This window comes from Danio aesculapii, chromosome 17 (genome assembly GCF_903798145.1).
Source record: "Danio aesculapii chromosome 17, fDanAes4.1, whole genome shotgun sequence".
NCBI lineage: Eukaryota > Metazoa > Chordata > Actinopteri > Cypriniformes > Danionidae > Danio > Danio aesculapii.
The window spans coordinates 3,307,470-3,322,968 of NC_079451.1; the positions used below are offsets into that span (position 1 = coordinate 3,307,470).

Below are 15,499 nucleotides of genomic sequence, written 5' to 3' on the forward strand. Positions count from 1 at the left end.
TCTGATTAGTCCATCATGAGCTTCCAGCTGTGTGTGTGTAATCAGGGAGAGAATTAGAACGGGTGTGTGTGTGGTGCATGATGGGAGTTGTAGTTCATTAAAGTGACAGATGTGTAGTTCTCCAACGATCTGCAAATGCTAGATTGCTTGTAATCATGACACCATCAATGTTAATATGTGCGCTTATAAATATATATATATATATATATATATATATATATATATATATATATATATATATATATATATATATATATATAAATATATATATATATATATATATATATATATATATATATATATATATATATAAATATATATATATATATATATATATATATATATATATATATATATATATATATATATATATATATATATATATAAATATATATATATATATATATATATATATATATATATATATATATATATATATATATATATATATATATATATGAGCTAAATGTACTTACTATATGGTTAGAGTTAGAATGCAGGTTAGTTTTAGGGTTAGTTACATGTAATTATGCATAATTAATTGTAATTTCTAAGTAAATATTCTGTACATGGAACGTGTAAGTAATGTGTTACAAAAAATATATCAAAGATATAATATTTATTATTGTGTTCAAGTGTAAAATTAAGTGCCTAAGACGAGTTGTCAGCAATTTCAGTTATACCTCAAGTTGGCAACAAATTAGCATATTGCTTGTCTATGTTGTTCATTGGCTACTGGTCAACAATGTCTTAGTTTAGTCTGTGTGCCCACTTTGCATGTACTTACAAAGAATTTGTATATTAAAACTAATGCCTTCGTTACAGTTTGTATTACAAGTGCTAAATAAGTGAAAGCTCGACCAGTTACAACAGACTGGACCAATCAGAGCAGTGTAGAAACATCTACCCAAACACAACAGAAAAGAGCTGATGCTGTGTGTTTAGTATGAGGAAATCCTATGTGGGTTTTTTTTCGCATGAATGGAAAACTATTTTAAGTGTCTTGAGAGACTTGAATACAGGAGCACTTCAAATGCTTTCCTAAATGTTTACCTAAAAATGAGAATTACCTTATCATTTATTTACTCTCCCTCATTTTGCCTTAAGTTTCTTAGCAAATTTTCGGAAGAAAGCTGCTTGTTGGCACCCATCAGCATTCAAAAAAATACTATGGAAGTCAATAGGAGCCATCAACAAGCGTTTTTCAAAATATCTAGAAGAAAGAATCTCTGAACAAGTGAATTAAGTGTAGTATTTAATTTTGGATGTCCCTTTAAATACACGAATCCTAAATGTGTTGTCCTAAAATCCTTAAATCGTTTGAGGAATGCAGTAGTTTGTGTGAGCCGACGTTACTCTTGTTTTCCATCTCCACCAGCATCTCATCGTGGAGCTCAGGAGGTCACGATCACTGCGGCAGAGAGCCAGTACTGTTTTGACGGCCTGACGCCAGACGCGCTGTACAACGCCACCGTCTACACGCAGACCCCCAACCGCGAGGGGCCCGGAGTCAGTGTGAAAGAGCGCACACGTAAGTCACAACACCAATAAGAGCTTCGGTCTGACAGCTGAACAATTCTAGCATTATGGATGTGACATTTGCAGAAACATTCCTAAATATAAATTCACAAAGAAAGTATATGTTAATATACTGTTTATATTTTCCAAAACAGCTAGCCACAGAGTTACAGGATCAGAAAAATATCAATCTGTAAACAGTTTTTATAATTTAAATGAGGAAAATAAACACGCTTTATGGATGTGACCTAAAAAGTCTGTGAGTTTACAGTATATATACAACATATTTAGTAGAAATTCTGTGAATTAAACTGCAAAATCCAAAAGAAATTATGCTAATCAAAAGAATAAAATATGTCTTTCTATAGAACAAAAATGATAGATTTTATTTTAGTTTACATTTTTGCATTCATGAGTAAAAAGCTTGGTTATGGAGTGTGAAATTGGGACTTGTGTGACTTTGGTAAATCAAATATAATTGTTTGAATACACTGACAGACACATGTTTGAGTGTTTTACAGCACTGTAAAATACAAGCCTACTAAAAAAACCTAAAAAGGGTTTCGATATTTTGGTGAAAGGTGAAGGTTGACAATTGATGAAATTGCTTACCTTTGTTTACCCGCACTCATGAGGTCTGCATTCTGTCTTTTTTCACAGTGGTGAAGCCCACCGTCGCCCCAACACCACCTCCAACTCCTCCACCTCCAGCCACCATCCCTTCTGCACTCGAGGGTAAAGACACTCCCAGACAAAACCTCTTGCTTTTAGGCTACATTCACAGGGCAATATCCAAAAATCCAATAGTTTTTTTTCTTGCGGATTCTAAAAGTGTCACATCCTTACATGTATCGTTTCAAGAACTATCTGCAGGGTTCATGGAAAATCTGGAAAGTCATGGAATTTTGACCAGGTCTGAAAAGTTTTGGAAAACTCATGGATGTTAGTTTAACAGAGAGTACAAAATCATTTGTCTTTGTATAGTTTTACAGCCAACTGTGTGCTAGTTTAAAGTGCCCTAGCTTGTACATCAAGACTAATAATTACCCACGCTGAATTAACTTCGACTGAGGCACCGGATGCGCCGCTCGGAGCCGCGACACAGCACACCTGACACGCACATTCGGATGTTATTTAAAATGAAACTATTCAGATGCCGTTGTGTGTACCCGGATAGAAACCTATGTTTAGAATTTTAAAATGCATGGCGCTGCGTGCGTCGCGCCACACAGAGCGCTTCTGGTGTGCGACCTGCAGGCAAGTTCGTTATTTTATTTCCAATGGAGAGACGTGCATGCAAGGCAATGCGCTCGCACTTTTCAGCTGCACCTAGTTAAGTTCACAGGGAGCTTCGAAATGCAATGACCGCTAGAAATGCAAACGACTGAAGTTTAAGGAAGACGCAATGAAAAGTACACATGTTTGCAAACCTACCTAAGCGATCATGTGGTGAATGTTGATCTTGTGTTGAGCCTAAAAATAGAGCAATGGTGTTCCTTTAGTGACATCGCTTTGACTCACACGCTGAAAATGGCGGCCGTGAAACAACAAACTGATGATGCGTGCCTGTCAATCAATATTGGTGGGTGTGGGGACCCCACTACTACGTCAAGTTGCCTTCGATCTCAAAACCGCTCCAATTGGTCCACTGTTTTTATGTAGTTAAATTGAAAAAAAAAAAGGACTGGGTGTGTTTATATCACCCCAATTTGATGCTCTATACACTATACCTACACACGTTCGTCCAAACAGGTTGAAGAGTAGATTTTTCACCATAGGTGCCCTTTAAATATTCACTTGGACAGGGCCTAAATTGACCATTTTAGGAATCAGTTGTGTGTGTCCTAATCTTTAGCATATTCTTCCTTAAACATTAGTTTTAGGTTGGTCTATGTATAGAGGTTACACTGGAAAATGAGCTGTTTTGTTACAGTCGCATACAGATTTAGGATAGAGCTCACGGAGCTTTTAATAAAGTCAAATCAATCAAGTATAAATATTTGTTTTAGTTGTTTGTCCCTCTTTCAATAGCAGATCCAAACGTCTGTCAGCTATTTAGAAATCTAGCTTTCGTAACACAGTTGAGTGTGAAGTCAGAGTGACAGATGATTTTTTAAGATGTAATATCTAGACTTTTACAATTTAATTTTGAGATTTGATTGAGGCGACGCAGTGGCGCAGTAGGTAGTGCTGTCGTCTCACAGCAAGAAGGTCGATGGTTCAAGCCTCGGCTGGGTCAGTTGGCGTTTTCGTGTGTAGTTTGCATACTCTCCCTGCGTTCGCGTGGGTTACCTCCGGGTGCTCCGGTTTCCCCCACAGCCCAAAGACATGCGGTACAGGTGAATTGGGTAGGCTAAATTGTCCGTAGTGTATGTGTGTGTGAATGAGTGTTTCCCAGTGATGGGTTGCAGCTGGAAGGGCATCCGCTGCATAAAACAAATGTTGGATAAGTTGGCGGTTCATTCTGCTGTGGCGACCCCAGATTAATGAAATGACTAAGCCAACAAGAAAATGAATGAATGAGATTTGATTGGTAATATGGTGATTTAAAGAAGTTGCCAGGTTTAATCACAAGCACCGTAATTTTCACTGATTATAAACCTACACACAGAAGTAGCAGGTGACCAATGCTAGGAAATGATGAGGAAAAAAAGACATTGGCTCAATGTAAATCCACTACAGAATCTTACGTTTTCAAACACGTGTGCAAATTGTATGTATTCTATGTAAATGCAAAGCTTTAACATTTTAATTATGGATTTTGAGGTTTGATGGGTGACACAGTGATCCAAAAGAGTCGCCATGTTTAATCTCAAAGCACTTCTTAAACCATTTTAATTGATTATAAACCTACAGACTGAAGGAACAGGTGACCAACGGTAGAAATGAAGGAGGGAAAAATGAAAATAACTAAATGTAAATCCACTACAGAATGTTACGTTTTCAAACACATTTATTCTATGGGTGCTGCAGGAGCTTGGTTTGGACACTCATATCTTTTTTGTCAGGCTTTAAAGTGCATAGCCAGAGCATTAACACATAAGCACAACTAGATCTGTGCTCATTTTTTATTTTTAGGTTATACAGATTTCGCTCTGCATGCAAATACACTAACCTACTTTATGTCAGCTTATTATAGGTGCGCACATTAATGTAAATTGTTCTCACACTAAATGTATCCCTCTTTGAATTTCAAATAATTACACTTAAAAGCACCCCTATAAGAAAATATCACTGATATTAGATACATTTTTATTACTCTTTCTATGTTTACACCTTTGTTTTGTGATGGCAGTGTGCAAAGGTGCCAAGGCTGACCTGGTGTTCCTGATCGACGGCTCGTGGAGTATCGGAGACGACAGCTTTGCTAAAGTCCGGCAGTTTGTGTTCAGCATGATTGGGGCCTTTGATGTGGTCAGCCATGAGGGCATGCAGGTACCCTAGTGGAGTCATTTGATCAGACGCTTGAACTGGATTGGCCGACATCTTCATCCGCTGCTGCTTCTCTTTCTGTGAATACAGGTGTCTTTCGTGCAGTACAGCGACGACGCCAAAACTGAGTTCAAGCTCAACACCTACCATGACAAGGGAATGGTGCTGTCTGCTCTTCAGATGGTCAATTATAGAGGAGGAAACACCAAAACAGGTTCGTTTCTGTGGTTTTAGTTTCCTAGGGCTACGTTTACACTAATCCTAAAAACAGTGAAAGTGACGTTTTCATCTAAGAATGCTCCATGTGATCGTTTTCAGTTCGTTCCATCAGCCACACTTAAATGACTGAAAACGCTTTTGTTTGTGTTCCCACACGAAAGACCCTGGGTCCGTTCTTCGTACCTCGCTTAAATAATCTAAGATGATTTGGCAGATCCTGGATTTTTAATCTTACACTTGTATCAAGAGTATTTAGCAATTTATTTAGCTGTACACTTAGAGTGGATTTTCTTTATTATAGTAGGCCTATTAAAGTTTCTTTATCGGCGTAAGGAATAATTGGCTGATATCGGTAAAGATGTCTGATGTCTGCAACTTTTGCGAAGCATCAAATCACTAATATCAGATGTCAAAACATGCGCATGACTGCATAAGTTATTATTCCTTTAACAAAAAAAACGGTCAAATATTGTCAATGTCTATTATCATACACAAATTGTACTAAAGCTGGGTCAGTACCTTAAAATAGTAAGCGTTTATAGCTAAAAAGTCCATATCAATAAATGTTCTCTTTTAAATGTTTGGGGAGAACCATCCTGTGATCGTCTTTGTAGCCACTACTTTTATTTCGGAGTGCAGATTGCATAAGTTTTTATATATATATATATATATATATATATATATATATATATATATATATATATATATATATATATATATATATATATAAAATTAAATTAAACATTTAAAACTATTTACTGTTTTCCCAAGTTTATATAACTATTACTGTAAGAAAATATCTACGTTCAGTACATACTTTCAGTATTACTGTTGCCTGAAAAGACCCAATCTAATCCTGTTTATATCAATCAAGCCTGCATCCAAGCAGGGGTGTGTTTCCGAAAAGCATCTTTAACCAACTAAGGTCGCAAGTTCTGTCATTACAAACATAGTTCGTTGATTTGATGTTTCCCAAATCTGTCGTTCCAAACTGCGTTGCAAACTTGTACGCTTGCAACTACACCTCTGGAGCTGTAGTTAGAAACATAGTTCCCGGCTGTGTTCTATTCCCAGTTATCCCCCATATGCCCTATTCGTTTAGAACATTCTAACATTTAAACTTGGAATGATTAAAAATAAAAACTCATTAAAGTCATCTCTCTTAGGTGTAATTTGCTTTCAAAGTATTTTTACAGTTGAGCTTTAGCGATCTTCATGTTTACAGTTGCGCTCCCTTCGCAGTGCACTTTGAAAACATTGATGCTATTTTGAACACAGCCGAGCGGAATTTATGTTTCGTCTCCAAAGCTAGTATCAAAGAGTCATTGCTCCAAAGCTTGTGAAAACAAAAAACATAGCATACGTTAATGGTTTTAATTTATAGTGGGTTATTTATTAAGTATCTGTACTGTATATGACATGGGCCTGTTGGTTAGAACATTTGTGCAGTGGTTTGCATGTGTCAAATTGTAAAAGTAGAGTTTTCAAAAATAAATAAATAAATAAATAAACAATATCCTACTTATTATTATTATTATTATTATTATTATTATTATTATTATTATTATTATTATTATTATTATTAATAAAGTAGGATTTTTTTTATTTTCTAGTTTCCTAATAAGTTTCCTAATAAATGAAACTAATAATTTCTTATTCAATAGCCCCATTATTTATTTATTTATATGATTTTTATATGATACTAGAATACGTGTTAGCTTTTGTAAGTGATTTTATGTTTTAGAATAGACGATGTAATGTTCTCAATAATATTTGTAAAGGAAACACAGGCCTTATATCTGCCATTTACATATATTTCAATTAATATAGAAAGCGAGTGCATGTTTTTACCAAAACTAATATTGTATTTTTTTTTAAATGCGTGTGCGTGTAAAACAATATAATCTGCACAAAGAAATTACGTGGTTCTTCTCTAAAGCAGTAGCTACTCCACCCTGTTTAGAGCATCATTATGTGCGTTTTATGTTATAACTAACGTGGTTCAAATGATGGATCTGCGACAGAGAAGCTACTGGTTTTGGGAAACACTCGTCACTACATCGTTCTTTTCCCAAACTATGCATCGTACTATGGTAGTTCAGCTGCGAGTTATGTCGTTGTTTGGGAAATGCACTCTAGGTTTGCACTACTAGAGCTGTTGCTATGACAACAACTTTAGAATGAGTTTTGAAGAACGTATCGATCCTCGATTGTGTCAAATCGTCAATAACCAATTCCAGCTAACTGAGTAATCCACGTATGAAAAACAGACTCCCTTTTTCCTGTATCAGATCCGCATGGCATTTATTTACTTTCCGTCTCTTTGAAATGTTACGGTAAAATATTGCAACTGTGCTCTGCTTCTACCGCTAAGGGAATATGGAGCATGTACAAACCGACATTAATCTAGTCACAACGGACAGCATCCTAAAAATCTGCTTTAAAATGTCGTCCACCATGTTAGCTGAATTGGTCACATGACTAAAATGTGTCATCATTTTCGAAAACCTCCATTTTCATAGTCCACACCGCAACACGAAAACTGTGTTTTCAAATTCACCTGCTTTGGATAGCATTTTCAAAATAATAATACGTTCTCGTATTCCTAAAAATGCCATCTTAGTGTGGACTGAAGGCAAAAAACTAAGAAAAATGTGTGCTTTTAAACGTATTCGTGTGAACATGGCCTGAATGTCCATAGCTATGTTTCCATTCAAAGATGCGAATTAGATTTTATGCTCAAAGCTAGAGTAGCAACGTAATATTTTCAACGTAAGTGAACAAAATTGCAACTTTCTGATTAAACTGCTACCAAATATCAAAAACAACAATTGTTTGTAGCAGTAAAAGAGGCCACTGTGGGCCACATACTATTTGACAGTTTATATTAATAAATATTAAAAGTTGAGACCTACGTGAACACATTACTATTCGTTTTGTGAGTGTAAGTCAATTAAAATGCTATTAGAATAGTGTATGGCAATGTTGTTTAGGGACAATCTCTTAATTTGTGACTATCAAACGTCCAACATAAAACAACTCTATGCCATTTTTTTACTATGAAGGACATTTGAATAATGTAAGAAATCAATAAAGAATATTTTAGTGTATTATTGTACATCACAGAATCATAGATAGAGTACAGTTATGTTTGAATTGAGTAAAAAAAGTCAAATACCTGAAACAAAGCTGAAGCCTACTTAATTTCTTGCATTGTTTTAATATTGTGTGAATGTCGTCGGCGCAAGTGGTGTGGTGGTTGGTGCATCGACACATGCACTCCGGTGCTCACGGCGACCCGAGTTCGATTCCGCCTCACGGTCCTATGCCGATCCTTCCCCTCTCTCTGCTCCCCATGCTTTCCTGTCAATAGTCTTTACTGTCCTGTCAAATAAAGGTGAAAAACCCCGAAAAATATATATATATATATATATTGTGTGAATGTTTTAGGTGCTGCGCTGAAGCATGTTGGAGAAAAAGTGTTCACCTCGGACAATGGCATGAGGAGAACCGTTCCCAAGGTTCTGGTTGTGGTGACCGATGGACGTTCTCAAGATGATGTGAAGAAAAGCGCTGCTAAACTACAGCATGCAGGTAACACTGAAACCATTTCTGCTTTTATTCTGGTTGATAGAATCAGAATCAGAATCAGAAAGAGCTTTATTTCCAGGTATGTTCACACATACGAGGAATTTGTTTTGGTGACAGAGCTTCTACAGTGCAGCAGAATTACAGAGACAGGACAAAAAACAGATAATAAATATATTTTTTTTTTAAATAGAAGTAGTGAGTGCAAATATACAGATTGACAAGTGTATGTACATGTTTATTACTATATACAACGTTATATGTGCAGCTGTTATGTGCAAATTGCCATGTAAAGTGTGTGGTTAAATAAGTGTATATGTGTATACAAGTGTATAGCAAGTAGAGATGTTGGTTCCACAATTATTATCATCAAGTGTTCATGAGATGGATTGCCTGAGGGAAGAAACTGTTTCTGTGTCGGGCTGTTCTGGTGCGCAGTGCTCTGTAGCGTCGACCAGAAGGTAACAGTTCAAAGAGGCAGTGTGCTGGGTGTGAGGGGTCCAGAGTGATTTTGGCAGCCCTTCTGCTCGCTTTGGATAAGTACAGTTCTTGGGAGTAGGAAGGGTTGTACCAGTGATTCGCTCAGCAGTCCGAACTATTCGACGTAGTCTTTGGAGGTCATATTTAGTAGCTGAGCTAAACCAGACAGTTATTGATGTGCAGATGTCTAGCAGTTATCTAGTGAATTGATTAATTAAACAAATTAGTGTCAAATTAAAATGGTTAACCCTTGCGTGATGTTGGGGATGTGTTCATCCACTCTGGGGTGATTTGGAGTCTTAAAGAGCCCATATTATGGGTTTTTGAAAATGCCCTTCCATGTAGTGTGTAACACAGCTCTAAGTGAAGTGAAATATCCAGCTAAGGCTTAAATCTGTAAGTGTACAGTGTTTAAAACTATTGATTCATCTATAAAAGAGTCGACTCATAGTGCTTCAAAGGAGTCGTCTTGATAACGAGTCATTAGGTGTTTCGCGATGACGCAGCCACGAAACACAAGCCTCGCCAGTAGTTACGCGCGCAAACCGAGGAGATTTGAAACCTGCGGCCCCGCCCACTAACACAGAAAAAACACTAGACACACACACACAGACGCCGCCGGTCGAATGAAGTCACGCTGTGCTCAGATGGATAATATTGACAGTCTCTACCCAAAGATGAGTTGTGAACTGTGAAGAGTCAGTGGTTGAGGTTTATTCACTAGTGTAAGTAAGTGCGATTTAAAATTGTTGCCTCGTTTAACTTGCAAATTATGTATTTATTGTGTTTTGTTACTTGTTAACCTGGTACAGTACACGCGGTTACTCTTTATATTCTCTTATCACATGTAAGCCACGTTAAAAACGCGACGCGTGCCGCTTTGTTTACGGATTTAACGTTAAAGGCTTTTGTGAGCTCGCGTTCCACTGCCGTTTGTCGTTGCTATGGCGATCGTAAGCTAGGAGACAGGAGACTCGCGTCGCTTTCCCTAGTTCTTCTGAGGAGCGTTGTGTGTGTGTGTGTGTGTGTGAGAGAGAGAGAGAGAGAGAGAGAGAGAGAGACTCGCGTCGCTTTCCCTAGTTTTTCTGAGGAGCGTTGTGTGTGTGTGTGTGTGTGTGTGTGTGTGTGTGTGTGTGTGTGAGAGAGAGAGAGAGAGAGAGAGAGACTCGCGTCGATCTCCCCAGTTCTTCTGAGGAGGGTTGTGTGTGTGTGTGAAAAAAGCCTTACACTATGAAGCGCGTGTGCACTGTGACTACTTTTATATAGTTGATTACCAGCTGGGCATTTCACTCTGTCTCGTGCTGAAGCCTGTCACTGTCGACCAATCGCAGCAGGCTGTCATCGGTCCAATCAGCGCAGATTAACTTCGCGCTGAGGAGGGGTTTGGGAAAAAATGAATCGCTGAACGATTCATATGGGAGTCGTTGGGATAATTAGGTAAAAATAAATGCAGATTATAAGACCATGACAGTGTTTTATGACCTTGCATGCATATTAGACTGTTGTTGGAGACCCTTACAACCTAAATATGACCCTATTTCATGTATAATATGGGCTCTTTAACTTGGACACAACTTTCTCTGTGTTTAAGCAAATTGAATGATCTTGGGTGACAAACCTTTTTTTGACACTTATTTTGGCAAAATGTTTTTGAAATTGTCAAAAATACACCCATACACTCTGGGCAAATTGACTACCCTTTCATTGTGTTCGTGGCTGTTTTTGCCCCATTGACTTCCATTATAATAGCATTTTTTAATTGCAAAGTCTTGACACCATAATCCATGCATTCTTAATTGTTGCTGGTGTTGGAAAGAGGTACAATTTTTATTTTTTACTGTTGATCATCAGTTGGCACCATTAACCCTTTAGATAAGGTGTAATAAAGGCAAATTATAATGGAAGTCATCGGGCAAAAAAGCCACTGACATAACGAAAAGGTAGTTCGTTTGAAGGGTTAAATCTTATTGATAGTAATGTTTTGTTGAAACTGAGTGCAGGGGTGCCATTTTACAAGCATTGCCATGACAGCACAGTAGCGCTATTTCAAGCAGCAGGAATAAGTATAGTACATTGGAATGTCCTGTCAGCACATAATTTAAGTGGACTTTTCCAGTGAGCGTGTGCATTTGTGCAGTTCATTCACAGAAAAGTCAACATGTACATGAGCGGAATATCCACAGAGTGCAATATTGTGCTATTTTGTTCTTTGACAGTAGTGTTCACACGTTCTGTTGCTCTTGTGTTTTGACTGTGGCTGGAGGGAGAGTGAAACCAACGTGCTGAACACTGTGTGCAATGTGACACAACAGCATTTTCTTCTGACGTTTTTCACTCTCTGATGAGTACCAAAAATGCCGTTTTCAGAAGATTTTTTGGTGTATTTTAAATTACATTAGATGAAAATTAAAATAAACTGAAGTAAATGTAAACATAAATAAGTTATCACTTATTTTATATCAATAACAAAATGGTTCAAGGTAAATAGCGCTGCTGTCCACACACATTTTTTGCTGTAAATGTAAGCAAAAACGACAATACATCTTAATATCTTGGAAGTAAGAGTGAAGCACTGTTGCCTCACAGCAAGAAGGTTGCTGGTTCGAGCCCTGTCTGGGTCTGTTGGCGTTTCTGTGTGGAGTTTGCATGTTCTCGCTGTATTGCCATGGGTTTCCTCCGAGTGCTCCAGTTTCCCCCACAGTCCAAAGACTTGCACTATAGGGGAATTGAATAAACTAAATTGGCTGTGGTGTATGTAGTGTGTGAGTGGGTGTTTACAAGTACTGGGTTGCAGCTGGAAGGGCATCCGCTGTGTAAAACATATGCTGGATAAGTTGGCGGGTCATTTCGCTGTTGTGACCCCAGATGAATAAAGAGAATAAGCCATGTTTATTCGAAAACATTTAACCAGACGTGAAATTAAATGCTTTGACAAACAAAGCATATTAAATCAGTGCAGGTAAGTCTGTGTACAAACTCTCTAACCCCTCACTGTTGTGTTTTCCACAGGTTACAGTGTGTTTGTGGTGGGTGTCGCTGACATTGACGTTAATGAACTGAGGAACATTGGAAGCAAGCCCAGTGACAGACACGTCTTTATCGTCGACAACTTCGATGCTTTCGCCAAGATCCAAGACAACCTCATCACGTTCATCTGTGAAACGGCAACATCCAGTAGGAAATAATTTGTATGGCTCATTTCCACTGAGCAGTATGGTTCAGTACAGTACAGTATGGCGTGCATTTTTCCACTGTCAAAAGTACAAACATAGCGAACCATCCGTTAGTAAAGTCATGACATATGAAAAACTGTTTCTGGATCCAAGCCGCTACTCAACTGAATTGAGAAAATGTTTGTTTATGACCACTATTTAGTCATAGCACACATTAAAGTGAATTTCTTACAACAGCAATACACACTATACACAACAGTCTCTGGACTTGCTGCATTGCAGACACCAATAGTTTAATAATTTATGCAAAGTTAATCACTTTCTGGCCATCTTATATTAGACATGGATATATATATATTGCAATCATGATTTTAGTCAGGAAAAAATAGGTTTAGGTGCTCCAAAACGATAGAATAAAGCAATAAACGATACGATACAATAAAACGATACACTTCAATGAAACCTTCCAGGATTTCTCAAAAAACACTTCGAAGGCTAGGAACAGAGCATAACATCGCTACTTGCACAATGTAAGATAAGAACGGCGTGGTTAAAAATATGGTGGCTGAACCAGTGGTGTAGTCCTTGCTATACGCACGTATACTCAGTATGCTTACTTTTTTCCACGAGCTGTTTGGGTATTACCACTTCTGAGGATCAATACTTGTGTATACCCTCGGTATACTCACTTGTAAATTAGGGAAGTTTAATCAGAAAAACGTTATTCATGTCCCCTTTAACTGTATACCAAATGTTTTTTTTAACTCGCATCCTAATTTGTTGCAACTGGTGCATTTTTGTTTTGTTCAACCTGCGCCATTCCCCGCCCCGACGACCACAGCAGCTGTGAGGGCACTATTAGTAAAACATAAATCATTAAATAGGATTAGACTATTAGCATCTCCCTTTAAAATGAATTTTTTTTTTTTTTAATGGATAGTTTTCCCCAAAAATGAAAATTTACTCAACTTTCACTTGTTCCAAACCGCTTTGTCTTTTTTTCCTTCTGTTGAACACAAAATAAGATGTTTTGAAGAAAGCTGGAAACCTGTAACCATTGACTTACATTGACAAAGTATTTGCTTTTCCGTTTATATATATACATATATATATATATATATATATATATATATATCTATATATATATATATATATATATATATATATATATATATATATATATATATATATATATATATATATATAGCTAATGAATTAAAGAAGCATTGGCTTTCATTGTTTCTTTGCCTACTTTATTTAAAATTTGGGTCGGGTGTAATAGTACACTACCTTTTTTTTTAGGACTATACCACTGGGCTGAACCATCAAACTGATAAAACAGAAGGTCCGCCACTACAAACGCAAATTTTGATTAGAGATTACTAAAACAAAAATTTTTTTTTTTACAGTGGATTAACTTGCATGGATTAATTGTTCCCGCAAAAAATAACAATGTGCACTAGAAAAGTAAACACTGTAAATTTTGATCTCAAAAGGACTTGAGTAGGTGCTTGAGTAACTTACTGTAGCAGTGGATGTTGCTCATAGATTTGAAGCAAATTCTGAATTAGTCAGGAAAAATTAGGTTTAGGTGCTCCAAAATAATACAATAAAGCAATAAACGTAAGTATCGTATCACAATAAAACGATACACTTCAATGAAACCTTCCAGGATTTCTCAAAAAACACTTCGAAGGCTAGGAACAGAGCATAACATCACTACTTGCACAATGTAAGATAAGAAGGGCGTGGTTAAAAATATGGTGGCTGAACCATCAAACTGACAAAACAGAAGGTCCGCCACTACAAACGCAAATTTTGATTAGAGATTACCAAAACAAACTTTTATTTTTACAGTGGATTAACTTGCATGGATTAATTGTTCACGCAAAGAATAACAATGTGCACTAGCAAAGTAAACACTGTAAATTTTGATCTCAAAAGGACTTGAGTAGGTGCTTGAGTAACTTACTGTAGCAGTGGATGTTGCTCATAGATTTGAACCAAATTCTGAATTAGTCAGGAAAAATTAGGTTTAGGTGCTCCAAAATAATACAATAAAGCAATAAACGTAAGTATCGTATCACAATAAAACGATACACTTCAATGAAACCTTCCAGGATTTCTCAAAAAACACTTCGAAGGCTAGGAACAGAGCATAACATCGCTACTTGCACAATGTAAGATAAGAAGGGCGTGGTTAAAAATATGGTGGCTGAACCATCAAACTGACAAAACAGAAGGTCCGCCACTACAAACGCAAATTTTGATTAGAGATTACCAAAACAAACTTTTATTTTTACAGTGGATTAACTTGCATGGATTAATTTTTCACGCAAAGAATAACAATGTGCACTAGCAAAGTAAACACTGTAAATTTTGATCTCAAAAGGACTTGAGTGGGTGCTTGAGCAACTTAGCAGTGGATGTTGCTCATAGATTTGAACCAAATTCTGAATTAGTCAGGAAAAATTAGGTTTAGGTGCTCCAAAATGATACAATAAAGCAATAAACGTAAGTATCGTATCACAATAAAACGATACACTTCAATGAAGCATTCCAGGATTTCTCAAAAAAACACTTCGAAGGCTAGGAACAGAGCATAACATCGCTACTTGCACAATGTAAGATAAGAAGGGCGTGGTTAAAAATATGGTGGCTGAACCGTCAAACTGATAAAACAGAAGGTCCGCCACTACAAACGCAAGTTTTGATTAGAGATTACCAAAACAAACTTTTATTTTTACGGTGGATTAACTTTACAGTGGAGTAAATTTTGATCTCAAAAGGACTTGAGTAGGTGCTTGAGTAACTTAGCAGTGTATGTTGCTCAGAGATTTGAACCATATTCTGAATTAGTCAGGAAAAATGAGGTTTAGGTGCTCCAAAATGATAGAATAAAGCAATAAACGTAAGTATCGTATCACAATAAAACGATACACTTCAATGAAGCCTTCCAGGATTTCTCAAAAAACACTTCGAAGCCTAGGAACAGCATAACATTGCTCCTTACATAATGAAAGTTATTTAGTGGCTAATTCGTATTCATTTGATCACATTTGTACATTTTAGTACGATTTGCTCATCCC

At 36.9% G+C, this 15,499-nt stretch overlaps 1 protein-coding gene across 5 annotated transcripts in view; it reads left to right on the forward strand.

Annotated features, from left to right (window-relative positions):
* col12a1a (collagen, type XII, alpha 1a) overlaps window positions 1-15,499 on the forward strand; it is a 175,772-nt gene that overhangs the window by 110,477 nt on the left and 49,796 nt on the right. For all 5 annotated transcript variants that reach the window (XM_056477770.1, XM_056477771.1, XM_056477774.1 and 2 more), the window contains 6 exons: window positions 1,379-1,531; window positions 2,179-2,253; window positions 4,814-4,953; window positions 5,041-5,164; window positions 8,620-8,763; window positions 12,247-12,411. In XM_056477770.1, coding sequence (XP_056333745.1) covers window positions 1,379-1,531; window positions 2,179-2,253; window positions 4,814-4,953; window positions 5,041-5,164; window positions 8,620-8,763; window positions 12,247-12,411 — 801 coding nt within the window. The remainder of the gene's footprint in view (window positions 1-1,378; window positions 1,532-2,178; window positions 2,254-4,813; window positions 4,954-5,040; window positions 5,165-8,619; window positions 8,764-12,246; window positions 12,412-15,499) is intronic.